Genomic DNA, 22,200 nt, shown 5'->3' on the forward strand with positions numbered 1-22,200 from the left:
CAAGACTCTTAATGGCGGCGGTCCGGTTTTAACGCTGAAATGGCCATTGTTTCAGCGTTAAAACCCAAATGCAAAACTTGTAATCTAGGTGATAATCAATGGCGTGTGTTTCTTTTTAAAGAAATGGATCAAATAAACTACACATTTTAGCAAAACTGATAAATAATTTAGCTTATGACAGATACAATTAATATATAAATATATATACACAGAAAAACACTACAGTGTAGCAATATATTTATATACAAAGGCTTGAAACAAAAGTCCACCATAAGTATGTTCAGCCATCTTAGAACACAATTTCCTGCCTCTGAGGAGCTTGAAGTTCTTGTCCTCATTGAGCTCTCATCATCAGTTCCTCTAGAGAGCGATCTCTGTGGTTATTATAGATAAGGAGAACTTCTTTAATGTCTTCTTGTTGGAAGCCCATGTCATTAAACTGTGACAAAAGACGAAGAAACTCTGCTGCCTATGGGAAGAAACCGGTTTTCTGTATTTAGCATTGACATATTTATAAGTATTTACCTTTAGTTTAAACAAACACTAATAGGCCAACTTTAAAAAAAAGAATAAAGCAGAATTGATACCTTTTTATAAATTGTAATCGTGTTGGAATGAAAATATAGCTGATGACCTAAAAACTAAGATGTCTTTGCATGACCCAAAGTCAGAACTACTAGCAGTGATTACAAATAGGTAAGGATTTAAGTAAAGATAAGTAACTGAAAAATATTTATATGTCTGCTCTGTTATAATAAAGTAGCCTCAGCATACAATACAAAAGGTTTCTTAAAGGGACATGAAACCCAACATTTTTATGTAATTATTGAGATACGTACTATTGTAAACAAATTCCAATTTACTTATATTATCTAATTTGGTTCATTCTCTTGGTATCCTTTTTTGTAGGAGCAGCAATGCCCTACAGGGAGCTACTTGAAAGCCAATAGCATGAGACATGTATGTGCAGCCACCAATCAGCAGCTTCTAGATATATCCTATATAATAAAAGGCCAGGTATGTTTGTCAGATGCAGTCATGCGCAGTAGAGACTGCGCGAGGACAAACATACCTGGCCTTTAGGATCAACTTCAGATCAGTTTGGCCGTTGCATGGGCATGGGCCTGGCCTGGTGGAGTTGGTGTGATGAGGGGGCGTGGTCGGTGGGAGTGCTGCAATGGGGGCGTGGTCGGACCGGGAGTGGGCGTGGCCAGCCAGGAGTGGGCGTGGCCAGCCAGGAGTGGGCGTGGCCTGAGAGCGACAAAGAGTGAGAAGAGATAGAGGGTGAAAAGAGAGGGGGAAGAGGGGGCAAAATAGATGGGGGAGAGAGAGCTAAAGAGAGGGGGGAGAGAGAAAGAGAGCAAAAGAGAGGGGGGAGAGAGAGTTAAAGAGAGGGGAGAGAGAGAGTTAAAGAGAGGGGAGAGAATGCAAAAGAAAGGGGAGAGAGAGCAAAAGAGAGGGGAGAGAGATGTAAATAGAGGGGGGAGAGAGAGTTAAAGAGAGGGGGAGAGAGAGTTAAAGAGAGGGGGGAGAAAGCAAAAGAAAGGGGAGAGAGAGCAAAAGAAAGGGGAGAGAGAGCAAAAGAGAGGGGAAGAGAGAGCAAAAGAGAGAGGGGAGAGAGAGCAAAGGAGAGGGACGAGAGAGAGCAAAGGAGAGAGGGGAGAGCAAAGGAGAGGGGGAGAGAGAGCAAAGGAGAGGGGGGGAGAGAGCAAAGCAGAAGGGGGAGAGAGAGCAAAGGAGAAGGGGGAGAGAGAGCAAAGGAGAGGGGGGAGGGAGAGCAAAAGAGAGGGGGGAGAGAGAGCAAAAGAGAGGGGGGAGAGAGAGCAAAGGAGAGGGGGGAGAGAGAGCAAAGGAGAGGGGGGAGAGAGAGTTAAAGAGAGGGGAGAGAGAGAGTTAAAGAGAGGGGAGAGAATGCAAAAGAAAGGGGAGAGAGAGCAAAAGAGAGGGGAGAGAGATGTAAATAGAGGGGGGAGAGAGAGTTAAAGAGAGGGGGAGAGAGAGTTAAAGAGAGGGGGGAGAAAGCAAAAGAAAGGGGAGAGAGAGCAAAAGAAAGGGGAGAGAGAGCAAAGGAGAGGGGGGGGGGAGAGAGCAAAGCAGAAGGGGGAGAGAGAGCAAAGGAGAAGGGGGAGAGAGAGCAAAGGAGAGGGGGGAGGGAGAGCAAAAGAGAGGGGGGAGAGAGAGCAAAAGAGAGGGGGGAGAGAGAGCAAAGGAGAGGGGGGAGAGAGAGCAAAGGAGAGGGGGGAGAGAGAGCAAAGGAGAGGGGGGAGAGAGAGAGCAAAATAAAGGGGGAGAGAGAAAGAGAGCAAAAGAGAGGGGGAGAGAGAGCAAAAGAGAGGGTGAGAGAGCAAAGGAGAGGGGGAGGGGGGAAAAGAGAGAGGGAGAGAGAGCAAAGCAGAGGGGAGAGAGAGCAAAGCAGAAGGGGGAGAGAGAGCAAAGCAGAAGGGGGAGAGAGAGCAAAGGAGAGGGGGAGAGAGAGCAAAGGAGAGGGGGAGAGAGAGTAAAGGAGAGGGGGAATAGAGAACTAAAGAGAGGGGGGAGAGAGAGCAAAAGAGAGGGGGGAGGAAGAGAAAAAGAGATGGGGGAGAGAGAGCAAAGGAGAGGGGGAGAGAGAGCAAAGGAGAGGGGGAGAGAGAGCAAAGGAGAGGGGGAGAGAGAGCAAAGGAGAGGGGGGAGAGAGAACAAAGGAGAGGGGGAGAGAGCAAAGGAGAGAGGGGAGAGCAAAAGAGAGGGGGGAGAAAGAGCAAAAGAGTGGGGGAGAGAGAACAAAAAGGAGAGGAGAGAGAGAGCAAAATATGTGGGGGAGAGAGAGCAAAAGAGGGGGGAAAGAGCAAAAGAGAGGGGAAGAGAGAGAGCAAAAGGAAGGGGGAGAGAGAAAGAGAGCAAAAGAGAGGGGAAGAGAGAGCAAATGAGAGGGGGGAGAGAGCAAATGAGAGGGGGGAGAGAGCAAAGGAGAGGGCGGAGAGAGAGCAAAGGAGAGGGGGAGAGAGAGCAAAGGAGAGGGGGAAAAAGAGCAAAATAGAGAGGAGAGAGAGCAAAGTAGAGGGGGGAGAGAGAGCAAAGTAGAGGGAGAGAGGGGGGAAGAGAGAGCAAAGGAGAGGGGGGAGAGAGAGCAAAGGAGAGGGGGGAGAGAGAGCAAAGGAGAGGGGGAGAGTAAAGGAGATGGGAGAGAGAGAGAGCAAAGGAGAGAGGGGGGAACAAAAGAGGGAGAGAGAGAGCAACAAAGAGAGGGGAGAGAGAGGAAAAGAGGTGGGAGAGAGAAAGCAAAAGAGGGGGAGAGAGAGCAAAAGAGAGGGGAGAGAGAAAAAGAGAGGGGGGAGAGAAAGAGCGAAAGAAAGGGGGATAGAGAAAGAGAGCAAAAGAGAGGGGGAGAGAGAGCAAAAGAGAGGGGAGAGAGAGAGAGCACAAAAGAGAGGGGGAAGAGAGAGAGCAAGGGATGGGACTGCTGTACTACAAAAAATGGGCCGTGTGCATGGGCTTTAGGACTAGTTTTTCAATAAAGGATACAAAAGGAACAACACAAATTAGATAATAGAAGTAAAATGGAAAGTTGTTTAAAATTGCATGCTTTACCTGAAAATAATTTTCTTTTTGGGTTTCATGTCCTTTTAAGGCGACTATGGGTATTTCGGGGCATTCTAGAAGCATGGTCTAGACTCTCTGTCCCGTGCAGTATCTCGTCTCACAATATTGTCTCTCTATTTTAAAGCTGGCAAGGTTTTCTCGGTTTTATGTTTCTTTAATTTATTTTTAAAAGGACACAAAGTCCTTTTTTTTCTCTTCGTTCATGATTCAGATAGAGCACATCATTTTAAACAACTTTCCAATTTACTTCTATTATCAAATTTGCTTCATTCTCTTGGTATCCTTTGTTGCAGGAACAGCAATACACTACTGAGAGCTAGCTGAACACATCAGGAGAGCCAATAGCAAGAGCCATATATGTGCAACCACCCGTCACTAGCTAGCTCCCAGTAGTGCATTGTTGCTTCTAAGCCTACCTAGATATGCTTTTTTAACAAAGGATACCAAGTAAATGCGATAATAGAGGTTGAATCGCAAAGTGTTTAAAATTGCATGCTCTGTCTGAATCATGAAGGTGTAATTTTGACTGACCTTTAAACTTTTTTTCAGTTAATGTGGACTGTTTTATAGAGGAATTTTTTTTTGCAAATGCATAACACTGTTAAAAGCATTATTGTAAAGCTGCTGCCATATAGTGTTTCAGATATGTGCACACTCCTGAGGCTATCTACCTTCTCAACAAAGGATACTGGAAGAACAAAGTAGATTTGATGATTGAACTCAACTGCTATTTATTTTTAGTTTTTTAAACGTTACACTCTCTGAATCATAAAGGAGAGACTGTTGGCTCTTATTGCCTTTTAATACAGTTCAAAACAAATACAAAGGTTTAATTAGTAGAAAAACTATTTAGGTTTTAAATGTCCTTGGATCATCCTATTCTTATAAATATTGAGCTATAGTTTAGAGGGGCACTAAATCCAAATGAAACTTGATTCAGATAGAGCATACATTTTTAAGAGACTTTCTAACTGACTCCATTATCAAATTGTGCACAGTCATTTTATATACACACATTCTGAGGCATCAGCAACTACTGAGCATGTGCAAAAGTTCACATTGTATATGCATATGAGTCTGTGATTGGTTGATGGATGTCACATGACACAGAGGGCTGGTAAATTGAAGTAAATTTTAAAGTTTGTCAGAAAAAAATTGATTGCTCATTTGAACGTGCTTTTGCATTATTTATTGTGTATTATACATTTGTTGATTAGGCAATTTTACTGTATTTAATGTATTTTTTTTTAATATAAGTAAAAAGCATGAGGGCTCAATCTGTATATTGTATTATAGTAAATGTCTTTTTGTGACATCACAACACGTGCCATGTATATTCGCATGTCTGGCCACACTCACAGGACCCATGTAGAAGTATAAACATTTATGATGTTTGGCACTAAAAATGACATGCGCTAATTTGTTAGTGGATGGATTATTAGCATTACAGACCAACAAAGGGGTTAATCACATAGGGACATAAAATCCCACATTTTTATTTCATGATTCAGAGAGAGCATGCAGTGTTAACAACATTCCAGTTTACTCTGTTATCATTTTGCTTCATTTTCTTGGTATCCTTTGTTGAAGGTGCAGCAATGCACTACTGGAAGCTAGCTGAAAACATTGGGTGAGCCAATGACAACAGGCATTTAAGTGCAGCCAAAAATCAGCATCTAGCTCTAAGTAGTGCATTGCTGCTCCTGAGCCTGCATTTGTATGATTTTATAAAAAGGATGGCAAGAGAACAAAGCAAATTAGATAACAGAAGTTCATTGGAAAGTTGTTTAAAGTTGCATTCTCTGTCTGAATCATGAAATACATTTTTTTGGTTTTAAAGTACTGATTGGGAAGTGCTGAGAAAGACTGGGCCAGAATGTACCCAGCTGGCGAGCCAATCAGCAGTGGCCATTATGCAGCTGGTTTGTGCAACTACCACTGCTGATTGGCTGGAATAGTAGTGCTAAAATTACATGCTCCAACGAATTAGAGCATTCCATTTTGCACTATAATGGCCCTTTAAAGGGATAGATTAAAAGTGGAGCGCAAAATATCACTTTCACAAAAGCGATATTTGCACTCCACTGAGTAATAGCAAATGTGCTCTGGTTTTACAAGTTAGCTGCAATGCGAACTCAACCTCGCGTTCATATTGCTGGGAAGCATTGCGCTCATGAGAGCGAGCTTCCATAGACTCCAATGGGAGAAACGGCATGAGAACTAGCGCAGTGAAGGGGGTAAGTCAAGCAGCGATGGCAGCAATTTTAAATATATATATGTACATGCTTATATACATATATATTTATGTGTTAATATGTGTATATAGACATACAAACACATAAATAAATATATATGTACATGCTTATATAGCAATAAGAAACAAATTGCAGAGACTTTTTGCAGATCCAAAACTTGATTTATTTCAGTTTAAAAATAATAATCCATGAATACATGATCAAAAAACGGCATGTCTCACAACTCCAACAAAACTTGTGAAAGGACTGCTGCTTATATACATATATATTTATGTGTTAATATGTGTATATAGCCATACAAACACATAAATAAATATACATGTACATGCTTATATACATATATATGTATGTGTTAATATGTGTATATAGACATACAAACACATAAATACATATATATGTACATGCTTATATACATATATATTTATGTGTTAATATGTGTATATAGACATACAAACACATAAATAAATATACATGTACATGCTTATATACATATATATTTATGTGTTAATATGTGTATATAGACATACAAACACATAAATAAATATACATGTACATGCTTATATACATATATATTTATGTGTTAATATGTGTATATAGACATACAACACATAAATAAATATACATGTACATGCTTATATACATATATATTTATGTGTTAATATGTGTATATAGACATACAACACATAAATAAATATACATGTACATGCTTATATACATATATATTTATGTGTTAATATGTGTATATAGACATACAAACACATAAATAAATATATATGTACATGCTTATATACATATATATTTATGTGTTAATATGTGTATATAGACATACAAACACATAAATAAATATATATGTACATGCTTATATACATATATATTTATGTGTTAATATGTGTATATAGACATACAAACACATAAATAAATATATATGTACATGCTTATATACATATATATTTATGTGTTAATATGTGTATATAGACATACAAACACATAAATAAATATATATGTACATGATTATATACATATATATTTATGTGTTAATATGTGTATATAGACATACAAACACATAAGTAAATATATATGTACATGCTTATATACATATATATTTATGTGTTAATATGTGTATATAGACATACAAACACATAAATAAATATATATGTACATGCTTATATACATATATATTTATGTGTTAATATGTGTATATAGACATACAAACACATAAATAAATATATATGTACAGGCTTATATACATATATATTTATGTGTTAATATGTGTATATAGACATACAAACACATACATAAATATACATGCACATGCTTATGTACATATATATTTATGTGTTAATATGTGTATATAGACATACAAACACATAAATAAATATACATGTACAGGCTTATATACATATATATTTATGTGTTAATATGTGTATATAGACATACAAACACATAAATAAATATATATGTACAGGCTTATATACATATATATTTATGTGTTAATATGTGTATATGGACATACAAACACATAAATAAATATATATGTACATGCTTATATACATATATATTTATGTGTTAATATGTGTATATAGACATACAAACACATAAATAAATATATATGTACATGCTTATATACATATATATTTATGTGTTAATATGTGTATATAGACATACAAACACATAAATAAATATATATGTACAGGCTTATATACATATATATTTATGTGTTAATATGTGTATATAGACATACAAACACATACATAAATATACATGCACATGCTTATGTACATATATATTTATGTGTTAATATGTGTATATAGACATACAAACACATAAATAAATATACATGTACAGGCTTATATACATATATATTTATGTGTTAATATGTGTATATAGACATACAAACACATAAATAAATATACATGTACATGCTTATATACATATATATTTATGTGTTAATATGTGTATATAGATATACAAACACATAAATAAATATATATGTACATGCTTATATACATATATATATATATATATATATATGTGTGTTAATATGTGTAAATAGACATACAAACACATACATACATATATATGTACAGGTTTATATACATATATATTTATGTGTTAATATGTGTATATAGACATACAAACACATAAATAAATATATATGTATATATATGTACATGCTTATATACATATATATTTATGTGTTAATATGTGTATATAGACATACAAACACATAAATAAATATATATGTACATGCTTATATACATATATATTTATGTGTTAATATGTGTATATAGACATACAAACACATAAATAAATATACATGTACATGCTTATATACATATATATGTATGTGTTAATATGTGTATATAGACATACAAACACATAAATAAATATATATGTACATGCTTATATACATATATATGTATGTGTTAATATGTGTATATAGCCATACAAACACATAAATATATATGTACAGGCTTATATACATATATATGTATGTGTTAATATGTGTATATAGACATACAAACACATAAATAAATATACATGTACATGCTTATATACATATATATGTATGTGTTAATATGTGTATATAGACATACAAACACATAAATAAATATATATGTACATGCTTTATATACATATATATTTATGTGTTAATATGTGTATATAGACATACAAACACATAAATAAATATACATGTACATGCTTATATACATATATATTTATGTGTTAATATGTGTATATAGACATACAAACACATAAATACATACAGGCTTATATACATATATATTTATGTGTTAATATGTGTATATAGACATACAAACACATAAATAAATATATATGTACATGCTTATATACATATATATTTATGTGTTAATATGTGTATATAGACATACAAACACATAAATAAATATATATGTACATGCTTATATACATATATATTTATGTGTTAATATGTGTATATAGACATACAAACACATAAATAAATATATATGTACATGCTTATATACATATATATTTATGTGTTAATATGTGTATATAGACATACAAACACATAAATAAATATATATGTACATGCTTATATACATATATATTTATGTGTTAATATGTGTATATAGACATACAAACACATAAATAAATATATATGTACATGATTATATACATATATATTTATGTGTTAATATGTGTATATAGACATACAAACACATAAATACATATATATGTACATGCTTATATACATATATATTTATGTGTTAATATGTGTATATAGACATACAAACACATTAATACATATATATGTACATGCTTATATACATATATATTTATGTGTTAATATGTGTATATAGACATACAAACACATAAATAAATATATATGTACATGCTTATATACATATATATTTATGTGTTAATATGTGTATATAGACATACAAACACATATATATGTACATGCTTATATACATATATATTTATGTGTTAATATGTGTATATAGACATACAAACACATAAATACATATATATGTACATGTTTATATACATATATATTTATGTGTTAATATGTGTATATAGACATACAAACACATAAATAAATATATATGTATATATATGTACATGCTTATATACATATATATTTATGTGTTAATATGTGTATATAGACATACAAACACATAAATACATATATATGTACATGCTTATATACATATATATTTATGTGTTAATATGTGTATATAGACATACAAACACATAAATACATATATATGTACATGCTTATATACATATATATTTATGTGTTAATATGTGTATATAGACATACAAACACATAAATACATATATATGTACATGCTTATATACATATATATTTATGTGTTAATATGTGTATATACACATACTAACAAATAAATATATATAAGCATAGACATATATATTTACAGGGAACACACAGTTCCCATAGACCGCAATGTAAAGGCACTTTTCAGTGCTGTGTTTTTTTCTTTTTATACCCCACAGACACCAACTTTAGTCTCCAAAAACTGCCTGGTGTAGTTATTTTATTAAAAAATAAAATGCTACAACTTTTATTTTTTAATAAAATACACAGCTCTGTATTTTGGGGGTATTTGGGGCCCATTTAAAAAAATAACCAGAGATCTGAACTCTGGTTAATTTTAATAAGCGCTAATTGCTACCGCAAGCTCATGGTAGCAATAACCAGCCACTTATGGCTGATTATTTATCGTGTGCACGCAAATGGGCAAATTAGTGCTCCACTTGTTTCTTAGGACTGCATTATTGGAATTATTTTAAATATGCGTTTTAATTATATATATATCTTACATAAAACTTACCCTATTCACGCACTTTATATTCTTTTTTGTAAAGGCTGCAGAAGTAGGATAAGTTGCATTTATAATATGCATGAACTAAACACACCAAAGTCCCTAGAACACAGGATCTGGAAGAAGTTTGGCAGAGCAAGGTAAAGTATTCTACAACCCAGTAAGTTACAGAAGTGGCTGATGCAGTGTAATATTTGCAGAGCATCTCTCTAGTGTTGTTGCACCCTGCTGGTCACATTGTATGGCTTTCTGCTTCTGTCTCCCTTTAGGGGCCTGCCCATCTATATAAAGTGCTATTGTTACTGAGTTATTATTAGCTGCTTTTTTCACTGGCTTTACATTACAATTATATTAAATTGCTATTATTGTATTGTATACTCTATTAGACAAATAGCAAAGATTTTTATAGCATCTTTTTTGTCTTTTAAGGCTTTTTGTAGTGTGTGAGAAAAAGCAAGCAACTATATTTTAATGGACTTGGCTTTGTTATGCTCTAGGTTTCTTGTTTTTTTTTTTCTTTTCTATTTTCTCTGAAAAGCTTAAGTTGTCCTCCGAGTTATTTATATCCTAGGAAAATTAAACGCTTTCTCAGAAAGATTCTTCTCATATTATTTGAAACAAAACCAACTCATCTCCCCCACCATTTTAAGGAACCCAAATAATAACCTAGTCTGGATGGATTTCACTTCAGAGAGATTATCCTGCTTATTGCGTCAGTTATTAAATCAAGATGATGGTACAGGGCTAAATATGTTAACCATTTCAGGATCGAAGGTAATACATATATATCTGTTATATGGGAGGCAAGTAACATCCCTGGCAGCTCAAGGGTTAACCATATATTGAGATTTAACACGTTATAGAGTTATGACGTGCATAAAGCTATAATAATAAGAAATCCCAGCTTTCCATCTGGATAGCCCCTGGCCCCATCTGCAAGATCTGCTCTTCCCACAGTGCCGTTGGTGAGATGAGAGTTGGTTTAGAACTGGCTGAAGTCCCTAGATTTTGGCTGTAATGATTTTCTTGATGGATGGACCCTTTTAAATAAACAAAGTTACCCTTTTAATAACAGCAGTGAGTAAAGAATACTTACTGTGTGAGTCATTAAGCTTCTCTATAATAATTAACCTTTTTACTGCTGGTGTAGGCAACATGCACTTCTTTGTTGTGAGCTATTAAGGTTCTATTCTGCCCTAGGTACATATAATTCTGCTGCTCCCTTTGCCAGTAACCTCTGCTAACTTTATATCATACTTCTCTAATGTATATTTCTCATAAAGACTTGCCACCCCAGGCACTGGCCTTCTGGGCCTTTTCAAAAATGCTCCTCTGCTGGAGCCTCAGTAAAAACGTATGTGCAGAGAGGGATTTCAGGGACAGCAACCAAACAAGATGGCACAAAAAGGTGGAGAATATGGTATGAATTAGACTAGAGCGTAGATGTCACAGAGGGGAAAAACATAGGAACTAAAGGAATGGAGGAAGACATAGGCCTACAGAGAATGACAGTGTAAAGAGAATAGCATAATGGAGAGAGAGGTGCTGGAGCAAATAGGGGGCGTAAAGGCACAATAAGAGGATGACTTAGGTTAAAGAAGAAAAGGGATGAGGGTGGCACAAAGGAAGGAATTAATGACATAAAGGGGGCAAGATGGCACAAGCACAAATGGGAGTGACTATGGCAAAATATGAAAGGGCATCATTTATGAGGAGGAGAACATGACAGAGAAGACTGCACAAAGGGGGATAAGATGGCATTAACTGTAGAGGAGGCGGAACATATAGTGTAGTGATTTCAGTAATGCAGGGTATTTGCTCTGGGGTATAACAGATTGTAAATCCAGCCTTCCCAACCAGATTATCACTTCCAGACCCCGTCATAAAGAGCATCTCACACAGTATCTGGTATTATTTTATTTACATCATGTTCTTTTGTATTAAAATGACTCCTTTGCATTCTCAAATTTAGGTGCCCAATGGTCAGTTTATGTTTTTAACAGGTATAATGCAGAGAAGAGAATGGTGAAGATGTAATATGTACTGGGATTACATTTAACAAGGATAAAAACATAGATGACAAATTGCTAGAGGGCAAAACTGTAATATATTCTGTGAACAAACTGATCCACATTTGCAGAGAATACTTGGCACAGTCTTTCAGTGGAAGTGGTAGAGAAGAAATCAACAATTCATAAGACTTTAAGCTTAAAATGTTCAGTTAGAATATGGTCATATTATAGGGACCTATATTCTCCTTACAATATTTGCTATTTAAAATTATTCTCCTATAAGAAATGCCATTGATGGATATAGAAACATCTTTTGTTCATCGGCGTATGCATCTGAAAAACAGCTTTCCAAGCAGCTATATGGAATTATGATGTATTTACAGAGAGAAGATATAATATCTGTTTGCTGAACAGTTGCTATTAATCACACGGGGGCGGCGTGCAGATTCTTGGCTTGTTTATATTCTCTGCATTTGCTGATCGAGAGACTCATGCGATGCAGTGACCCTGTGACTAGCAGGGTCCTGGAGAGCTGTGGTCCCAGGACCTCCTTGGGGCTTTTCTCACAGCCTTTGCACTTTCACTTTTCCGCATGATCTCTAGTTTGAGTTTCATGCAAACAGGAAAGAAGCATTTTTCCCATACTAGACAATGCAGAATAGTGATGAAGAACTGCTAGGTTATTCTGCTCCCACTAGGGACATACTAGAAAGGGATAAGAGTTTTATATAGTTAAAGGGAAACTCAATCAAAATTAAACTTTCATTATTCAGATAGAGCATGTAATTTTAAACAACTTTCCAATTTACTTCCATTAACAAAATGTGCACAGTCTTTTTATATTTAAACTTTTTGAGTCACCAGCTCCTACTATGCATGCGCAAGAATAAGCGTGTATGCATTTATAAATGGCTAATTGCTGTCACATGGTACTTGTATGCATTTGTGATTGGCTGATGGCTGTCAGAAAAAAAAATCTACTACTCATTTGAAGTTCAGACAAAGTGCTATTGCATTGTCTTGATATCTTGCATTTGTTGATTATGCAAATGTACTGTGTTGACTGGTCCTTTAACAAAAATCTCATTTGCCTACCATTTCATGCCAATTTTGACAAATGTTTTTTGTAGAGACAAACTTATTTCGCAATTGTCCTCAAATGCTTTTGAGTTATAAAAATTGTCTCTGCCCCACATCCCAGTATAAACACACTTATTATATTTTCTTTTTGATCTATCAATTATAGTTACAAAAAAAAAAAAAAAAGAGATTGATACTGTAAGAAAAGAACATTATGTTCATGAGAGTTTCTGGGTGTAGTGTGCCTATTATAGTGATTCTTCCAGACTTGGGTATCTAGAATTGGTTTAATGGGTTGTATTTCCCAGAAAGAGTTCCTTTCTTACCTTTATCTCAGAATTCTGGAACATTTCCATGGCTTCTTCCACAAGAGACTCTTCATATCCGACTTTACAGAGTCGATCTGTGGCTCCTAAGTATCCTAAGACCTACAAGGAAAATAATAAAATTGTAAGTGGGTATTTAGGCAGAAATGCAATAAAATGATGATGAAATCTAATATTTGTTTCATCTTTTTCTTTTTGTGAAGCTACTAATAGGCATAACAGGAAATTGTAATTTAGGTATTTATGCAAGTTACTAATTGCATGAATATGAGGCTGTGCATTTTGTGGACACACACTATATATCATTATGCAAGTAACACAGCTAGTAATGTAACTTATCAGGCAACAGTATGGCAGTGTCTCCCATAGGATATACTAGGGAGCGCTACGTCAGCTAAACATCTCCACTTGTGAGCACTTTCAGCGGGCGTGGGGGGGGGGGCATATTTGAAGTGTTCCTACACAGCACAGACAGTACATTTACTGAAACCAAACTCGATTTCTGTGTTGGAACACTTCAAATGATGCCTGTATGCAGGGGTCAAGTCCAACAAATAAAAGTGTGGGAACTTACCAAGACTTCAACCCTCCTCACAATAAATATTGTTTTATACACACACACACACACTGTATGTATATGTATATAATCTATACACTTTGGTTAATGAAAGCAAATTAAATCCAATGAAGGGTTGAATGGTTGCCTTTGGGCCTGAGACTCCTACTCTGTCACAGAGTCTCACCCACTTAAGGTGCAATAGTTCTATTTATGCTGAAGGGAACTAAATAACCCTAAGCAAGGCACACAGAAATCTAAACACCATATGTTCCACACAGTGTGGTGTGATCCCACAGTAGGACTGCTGACAGGCTTGCATTTAGTGTAGTGAAGGAAGTGTTACTGCCCATTACTAGAGGATCTCACTATCCCTCTAACCAGACTATGCTACAGCTCCTCCAACCAACAGCAGCAGTGTTTACTGAAGCTTTTTTGTTCTCTTTCCAGAGGGAACTTAGTTCCACCTGCAAAAATAGTGTAGGAACTCCGTTCCCATGCATTCCCGCCTGACTTGACCCCTGCCTGTATGACCTAACTCTAAATACACCTACACTACCTGCCTCACACTGTAAAGTCTCACCAATGAAAAGGTGGTGAAACAAACATGAGTGACACCCTACTTGCATTCTGTACTTCAGAGACTGGAATATATCGCACTGCTGGCAATGTATCCCAATCAAAGTACAGGCTACTCCCCGTCATTGGAACGCCTAGCTAACTCCCTCAAAACGCATACACCTACATCATACTCTAGCTATACTTCCCCTGGAACATCCAGCTAACTCCCTAATTCCTAATAATGACTCACCTGATGAAACGGTAAACCGAGAAACACGTTGTGAGCTAGGTGCTTTTATGCTAATTAAAGCATTTTTTATTATATCTTTTGCCGACCTGAGTTCTTTCTGAGAGAAGGAGGATATTGCACTTTGAGCAGTGTCTGTTTTGGGCTACCTTTTCCTTTCTGGATATCTGCTCTGGGCCCTGGGGATTGGTACCTGTATTCCTAAATTGGATCCAAGGTTTCTCAAGTCAACAGTATGGTTTTGGTCCTCTTTCCTAATACTGGCTGTGGGTCATTGTTCCTGTGGGTCATCATTCCTGCATGAGATCTGAGACCGCACACAAGTCAGCTGGGTGGCTTCCAACGGTCCAGTCTGCTTCAATTGCACTATTTGAGTGCATACTAATCTGCAAATACGTTTCTTTTGTCACTTATCACATCTTTGAAGACTGAAGATATCACACCATTGGGGTGCCTGTTTTTGTTTTTTGTTTTCTAACTCCCTAATTCTGCATACACCTACGTAATGTGTTAGATGCCCTCCCCTGAAACACCCAACTCACTCCCACACCTACGTCATGTCTTAGCTTCCCTCCCCTGGAACGCCCGCCTAACTTCCACAGAATGCCTACACCTATGTAATGTCTGCAATCTACCCGACTAATAAAGTATACAAAAAAAACTCCCTATGATAACTATAGGAGCTATGTCGCTATATTTATATACAATGTTTAAATGATGCATATTGTCATGTATAATGGATATTATTTTAAGTATTGTATATAATTTTATATGTAGTTATTCTGACTTGTTCATTTTATTATTGTAAACTTAAATATATCTTTGAAAATATATATTTATGTTTGACATAATAAAATGAACAAGACAAAATAACTACATATAAAATGTTAAAATAAACTATTAACCCCTTACCTGCCCTCACCCCAGGAGCAAACTACACTATTAACCCCTAATCTGACATAACCTAAAAACCTAACCACCCCCAACCTATTAACCCCTTCACTGCCACAACTCACCAATGCAATAAGACCCCTAAATTATTAACCCCTACCCCACCACAACCCACCAATGCAAACTACCCCTACAATACTTAAAGGTACAGTCTACACCTTAGTCATCTTAAACTCTTACTTTAGAGTAAGCTGCAAATATCCATCTCTATGTCATGCAGCAGTAACAGTAAAAAAAGTTATTTTAAAATTACTTTTGTTTCTGGTCACTTTGAAATGGCTGTCAAGCTCTGCCTACTGATGACAACACAATCTGGGCTGCATTAAAGGCATCACTAGATATAAAAGACTCACTAATTGGATTCAACAGACTGTCAGTGCTATTCAGCAGAGTGCATAGATGTAGCCCAGACCGTGTTGTCATCAGTAGGCGGAGCTTGAAAGCCATTTCAAAGTGACCAGAAACAATAGTCATTTTAAAATAACTTTTTTACTGTTACTACTGCATGATATAGAAAGGGGTGCAGGAGGATATTTGCAGCGTAACTGAACAGTCTAGTCCAAAGTAAAGTTTCATGATTCAGTTAGGGCATGTCCTTTTAAACAACGTTCCAATTTACTTTTCTCACCAATTTTGCTTTGATCTCTTGGTATTCTTAGTTGAAAGCTAAACCATAAGATGGTCATATGCTAATTTCTTAGACCTTGAAGGTCGCCTCTCATCTGAATGCATTTTGACAGTTTTTCACCACTAGAGGGTGTTAGTTCATGTGTGTCATATAGATAACACTGTGCTCACGCACATGGAGTTACCTAGGAGTGAGCACTGATTGGCTAAAATGTAAGTCTGTCAAAAGCACTGAAATAAGGGGGCAGTCTGCAGAGGCTTAGATACAAGATAATCACAGAGGTAAAAAGTGTATTAATATAACTGTGTTGGTTATGCAAAACTAGGGAATGGGTAATAAAGGCATTATCTATCTTTTAAAAGAATAAAAATTCTGGTGTAGACTGTCCCTTTAATCTAAAGTTAGACTTTAAGATGACTAATGTGTAGGCCGCCCCTTTACCTAACACCTATGCTAAGCATTTTCCCACCTGGGTGCTAAGATGTTTTTAATTTTTTAAACAATTTTTTTTTTAACTTTTTTTTAATTATTTTCAGACTTACACTGTTGGAAAGGTTAGGCGATTACCTTTCCAATGGTGGGTCTTCAGGGTCTGTAGCTGCTTAGATGCCTGAGATACAGGATTCTAAGCAGCATGCCCCCTGCTCCTATACTTAACATTGTTAAGTATAAATAAAGTTGTGCAGTGAATACATCACGTTATTGCGCGTGACGTCACCACGCAAAAAGGCAAAGCACTGGCGATACCTGCAACTCTACACGCACGATCGCCAGGGTAGGAGCGGGTGGGAGCCTCCAGATCTCCCTCAAGGTGGGAGAGTGCTAGTGACGGCTCTGAGCCGTCATTAGCACCAGAGTTGGAAACTCTGTGACGGCTCAGAGCCGTCATTAGCACTCAAAGGGTTTTTTAAAGGGACACTGAACCCACATTTTTTCTTTCATGATTCAGATAGAGCATGAAATTTTAAGCAACTTTCTAATTTACTCCTATTATCAAATGTTCTTCATTCTCTTGGTATCTTTATTTGAAATGCAAGAATGTAAGTTTAGATGCCGGCCCATTTTTGGTGAACAACCTGGGTTGTTCTTGCTGATTGGTGGATAAATGAATCCACCAATAAAAAAGCGTTTTCCAGAGTACTGAACCAAAAAGAAGCTTAGATGCCTTCTTTTTCAAATAAAGATAGCAAGTGAACGAAGAAAAATTTATAATAGGAGTAAATTAGAAAGTTGCTTAAAATTGCATGCTCTATCTGAATCACAAAAGAAAAAAATTGGGTTCAGTGTCCCTTTAAGTTACAAAAAATAACAAACACTAAATGTACTAAAAATAAAAATAAATGTAACATTACAGAAAATAAAAACACTACTAAAAATAACAAACGCACAGTTATGCCTATTCTAAAACTAAAGCCCCCCTTAAAAAAAAAACACCTCAAAATAAAAAAAAAACTTTACTAACACTAAACTAACATATAGCAATAGCCCTTAGAAGGGCTTTTTGTAGGGCATCGCCCTAAAGTGAATCAGCTTCTTTATCCTTTAAAAAAAAAAAAAAAACAACCTACAATCCATGTACCCCCCCCCCCCAAAAAAAAAAGGTTAGGTTAGGGGGCTTATTGCATTGGTGGGATGTGGCAGTGTAGGGGTTACTAGATTATGATGTTCATTGCGGTGGGCTATTGGTGGTATAGGGGTTAATAGATTAGAAAGTTTATTGTGGTGGGCTATTGGCGGTAGAGGGGTTAATACAGGGTTCTTTAAACCACTGTCGGGACTTTCCTCAGAAATTTGTGGTATCATTGCACTGGGTCATGGGGAAAAATGTTTGAAGAATCCTGGGTTAATAGGTTAAGAGGTTTATTGTGGTGGGCTATTGGGGGTTTAGGGGTTAATTAGTGCAGGGTTAGCTTGTGGTAGTGGGTTATGGCGTTTAGGGGTACATAGGTATAGTTATTAAGTTGTGTGCTATATATTGAAAATGGATCCTTTAATTTACATCGCCAATGTAGGCGGGCAATGCTGCTTTGAATATTTCACCAGCATCCCCACCCATTGCGATGTCTAGTAACACGCCCCTCAGTAATGCTGCCTTTAAAGAGTAAAGTCTGCACTTTTGAATATTTCACTTGCATTCTTGACATCACATCGGATCCCTTTTGAATATATAACCGCCTTGCAGCACTTTCGATCATTGGGGCCCTAGTGAGAAGGTTTTGTGATACTATTTGGCAGACAAAGGGTTAATGCAATAATCATTATCAAGAACAATGCTGTAATGAAGCCCATGCAAGTGGTACTGTAAAGCAGGCTGGCATTTTGATGAACAATAAAACCTGTGAGCATGTTGGTAACCCCATTTGTCAGAGCAATGCCTTGTGTCCCTATTAGACGGCCAAGTGTTTGTGCTACATTTAAGGATATGGTTTACCTCTTGGCTGCCATTGTGTTAGAAATTATTATGAAGAACTGAGCTGCAACCCACTAGCATCCTAAGGCCAAAAGTGTAATTTTAACGCCTTAACGACCATAACATACTCTGTACGTCATTGGTTGTTAAGGGTTTTCTTGGGTATAATAGCACGGATCCCACCGGCGTGACCATGCTATTATACCCTTACTCCAGACGCAGTGGATGCAGCAATAAGAGTTGTAGGAGCATATAGTGCAACATCATCTATTCTGATTTAGGCCGGGCCACCATCAGGGGGTGAATGGTGTGACTGTGGTCAGAGACCCGCACCCCTGGATGTGCTAACACGGTTTCTGTTTCAGCCCCCATTTTCTTTTCTTTGCTTGGAGTATGGGATGTATTTTTAATTTTTTTTATTTTTATTTTTCAGAGAGAGAAAAGAGTGCCATTAATTACAGGAGAGCGCGCTACAGCAAGGGGGGAGGGCGACCCAGTGGCTTCCCTGTGCCCTATAAGCAAGTACTTTGTTTTTCCCCCAGTGAGAGCGCGCATTAAACAGGGATTTATTTACAATTAAAACAAAAAGCTGGACAGGATACATACAACAGCACTCATCCCTTCAAGTGTGGAGAAGTATTGAGATGAATTGTTAAGAAATAAAAATAATCTTTATTGGTACATAAATTAAAATGGGTGAAAACACACAATTAAAAACTCAGTTACTACTATGTCACAGAGATCAATAATAAATGACCATTAGGCTCAGGGTGCTGACAGTCTCAATAAATGAGATTATATTTGCGGTGTAGTGTATACAGGTGTGCTGAGGATTACCAACAGACGGCTGTACCTATTGCACAGATAATATGCCACTATTAATACTAGTGTTAGGTTCTGTGACAATTGTCATTCATAAGTCCCTTATTTAGTGAGGACAGATATCTAAGCCACAGGTTATCTACATGGAAGCCTGTGATGTCTCGTTCACAAAATTGAATATAAACCTCTAATAGTTTATGTAGTGTAACCAGGAGTCAATGAATATAAGCGATAATAATCAGTTAGTGGAGTACCAACAATGTATCTAGATATAACGCAATTGGAATATCACATATAATTCTATATATTGGCCTATATGATTCTGAGTATATAAATAATTACTCTTAAATAGGTGAAGTATAGAATCCTCCAAAAAAATTGGTTTAGATATATCTCTATGTTAGGCTGATTTACATTGTGTGGTTCTCAAAAATGCACTGTATAAATAAATAACGGCACAAATGGGATGCAGCAATTCACAAGACTACCTATCTGTAGGTTAACTACTCAGTTCATTAATATGAGAGGTTATACGTATTGACTAGTTTCTAAAACCAACAGATTAACAGGTAAATACTTGTATATAATACAATTCTGTAGTGGCAATAGCGCACTTAATAAGAAGAAATCGCTGTAGAAATTAGCATCGTCTTTATGTACTGCCACAACAAACTAGTTTTTATAGATGTGCACTGTATGTCTGGGTGAGAGTGTGTGAGATTGTGTCTGTGTGAGTCTATGTGTGTGTATCTGTGTGAGTGTGTGGGTCTGTGAGAGTGTGTCTTTGTGTGTGTCTGTGTGAGATATTGTCTGTGTGGCTCTGGCTGTGTGTGGGTGTGTCTATGTGTGGGTGTCTGTGTGAGAGATTGTGTCTATGTGTGTGTGTGTGTGAGAGATTGTGTCTGTGTGAGAGTGTCTATGTGTGTGTGTCTGTGTGAGAGATTGTGTCTGTGTGAGAGTGCCTATGTGTGTGTGTCTGTGTGATAGTGTCTATGTGTGTGTGTCTGTAACAGAGTGTGTCTGTGTATCTATGTGTGAGAGTGTCTGTGTGAGAGTGTGTCTGTGTGAGATTGTGTGTGTGAGAAAGTGTATCTATGTGGGTGTGTCTGTGTGAGAGTGAGTCTATGTGGGTGTGTCTCTGTGAGAAAGTGTGAGTGTGTCTGTGTGTGTCTGTGTGTGTGAGTGAGTCTATGTGGGTGTGTCTCTGTGAGAAAGTGTGAGTGTGTCTATGTGTGTGAGAGTGTGTCTGTGTGAGTTTCTGTGTGTATTTCTGTGTTTGTGGAGGGGTGTTCTCAATCAATGGTTTAGTAAGTGGCCCGAAAATTTATAGTGGCAGCTCTGGATCTAGGTATTTTAACCACCCCTAGACTAGAGAACATATTATTTTCCAATACAAAGATTATGAGGTGGTAGATTATTCTAAGCATGCCTGGCTTGCGATATACAAAGATGGCATATTGGCCTTCTTAGATAAAGCATGCATGTAATATACCATAAAGATGAATGCGCATTCGATTTCTAGAGAGAGAGGACACATCATTAATATTATAATTAGATTATGCCTATTGCAGCGCAATTGGAGGAAGCCGTATTATGAACTGGTGGAAATGTCAGCCTTCCTTTCTGGGCAGTCGTTGGTGTGGTTTCTTGAAGAAATAAATATAAGAAATATATATATATTTAAAAGCATTGTTTTTACATCAAAGAAAGAGGATTTGTAAATTCATATATTGATGTTTCTAATACTTTTTACTCATGTCAGTTTAAAAAGATTTATAACTCTTTAAGCTTCCGTAGATAGGGTGGCATAGCAATCTGAGATATTAATCCCACTGGGGGGTTCCTTGATGTGTTAATGAATTTATATGAAGAAACTAGTATATTACAATAATTTATTTATAAAGTGGTAACATTTTCATCAGGGCTATAGTTACTGAGCAACATAAGCAACCTGGCAAGAACCATTAGAGGTAGCGGACGGAACCCTAACCCTGAGTTATGTAATAACTTACACACGCTGGACAGGTGTATTTGAAGAATGTATATGCTGAAAAGAACACAGGGAACCAATGAGAGCAAGAACCATTAGAGGTAGCGGACGGAACCCTAACCCTGAGTTATGTAATAACTTACACACGCTGGACAGGTGTATTTGAAGAATGTATATGCTGAAAAGAACACAGGGAACCAATGAGAGCAAGAACCATTAGAGGTAGCGGACGGAACCCTAACCCTGAGTTATGTAATAACTTACACACGCTGGACAGGTGTATTTGAAGAATGTATATGCTGAAAAGAACACAGGGAACCAATGAGAGCAAGAACCATTAGAGGTAGCGGACGGAACCCTAACCCTGAGTTATGTAATAACTTACACACGCTGGACAGGTGTATTTGAAGAATGTATATGCTGAAAAGAACACAGGGAACCAATGAGAG

General features: G+C 36.6%; 1 protein-coding gene across 1 annotated transcript in view; it reads right to left on the bottom strand.

The window, feature by feature from the left end:
• Nucleotides 1-275: 275 nt before the first annotated feature.
• UBAP1L (ubiquitin associated protein 1 like) overlaps nt 276-22,200 on the bottom strand; it is a 48,807-nt gene continuing 26,882 nt past the window's right edge. Inside the window, exons 4-5 of the mRNA XM_053719350.1 lie at nt 13,587-13,688; nt 276-469 (exon numbers count right to left, since the gene is read on the bottom strand). Of these exons, the coding sequence (XP_053575325.1) occupies nt 335-469; nt 13,587-13,688 (237 nt within the window). The 3' untranslated portion in view covers nt 276-334. The remainder of the gene's footprint in view (nt 470-13,586; nt 13,689-22,200) is intronic.

This window comes from Bombina bombina, chromosome 6, assembly GCF_027579735.1.
Source record: "Bombina bombina isolate aBomBom1 chromosome 6, aBomBom1.pri, whole genome shotgun sequence".
NCBI classification, from domain to species: domain Eukaryota; kingdom Metazoa; phylum Chordata; class Amphibia; order Anura; family Bombinatoridae; genus Bombina; species Bombina bombina.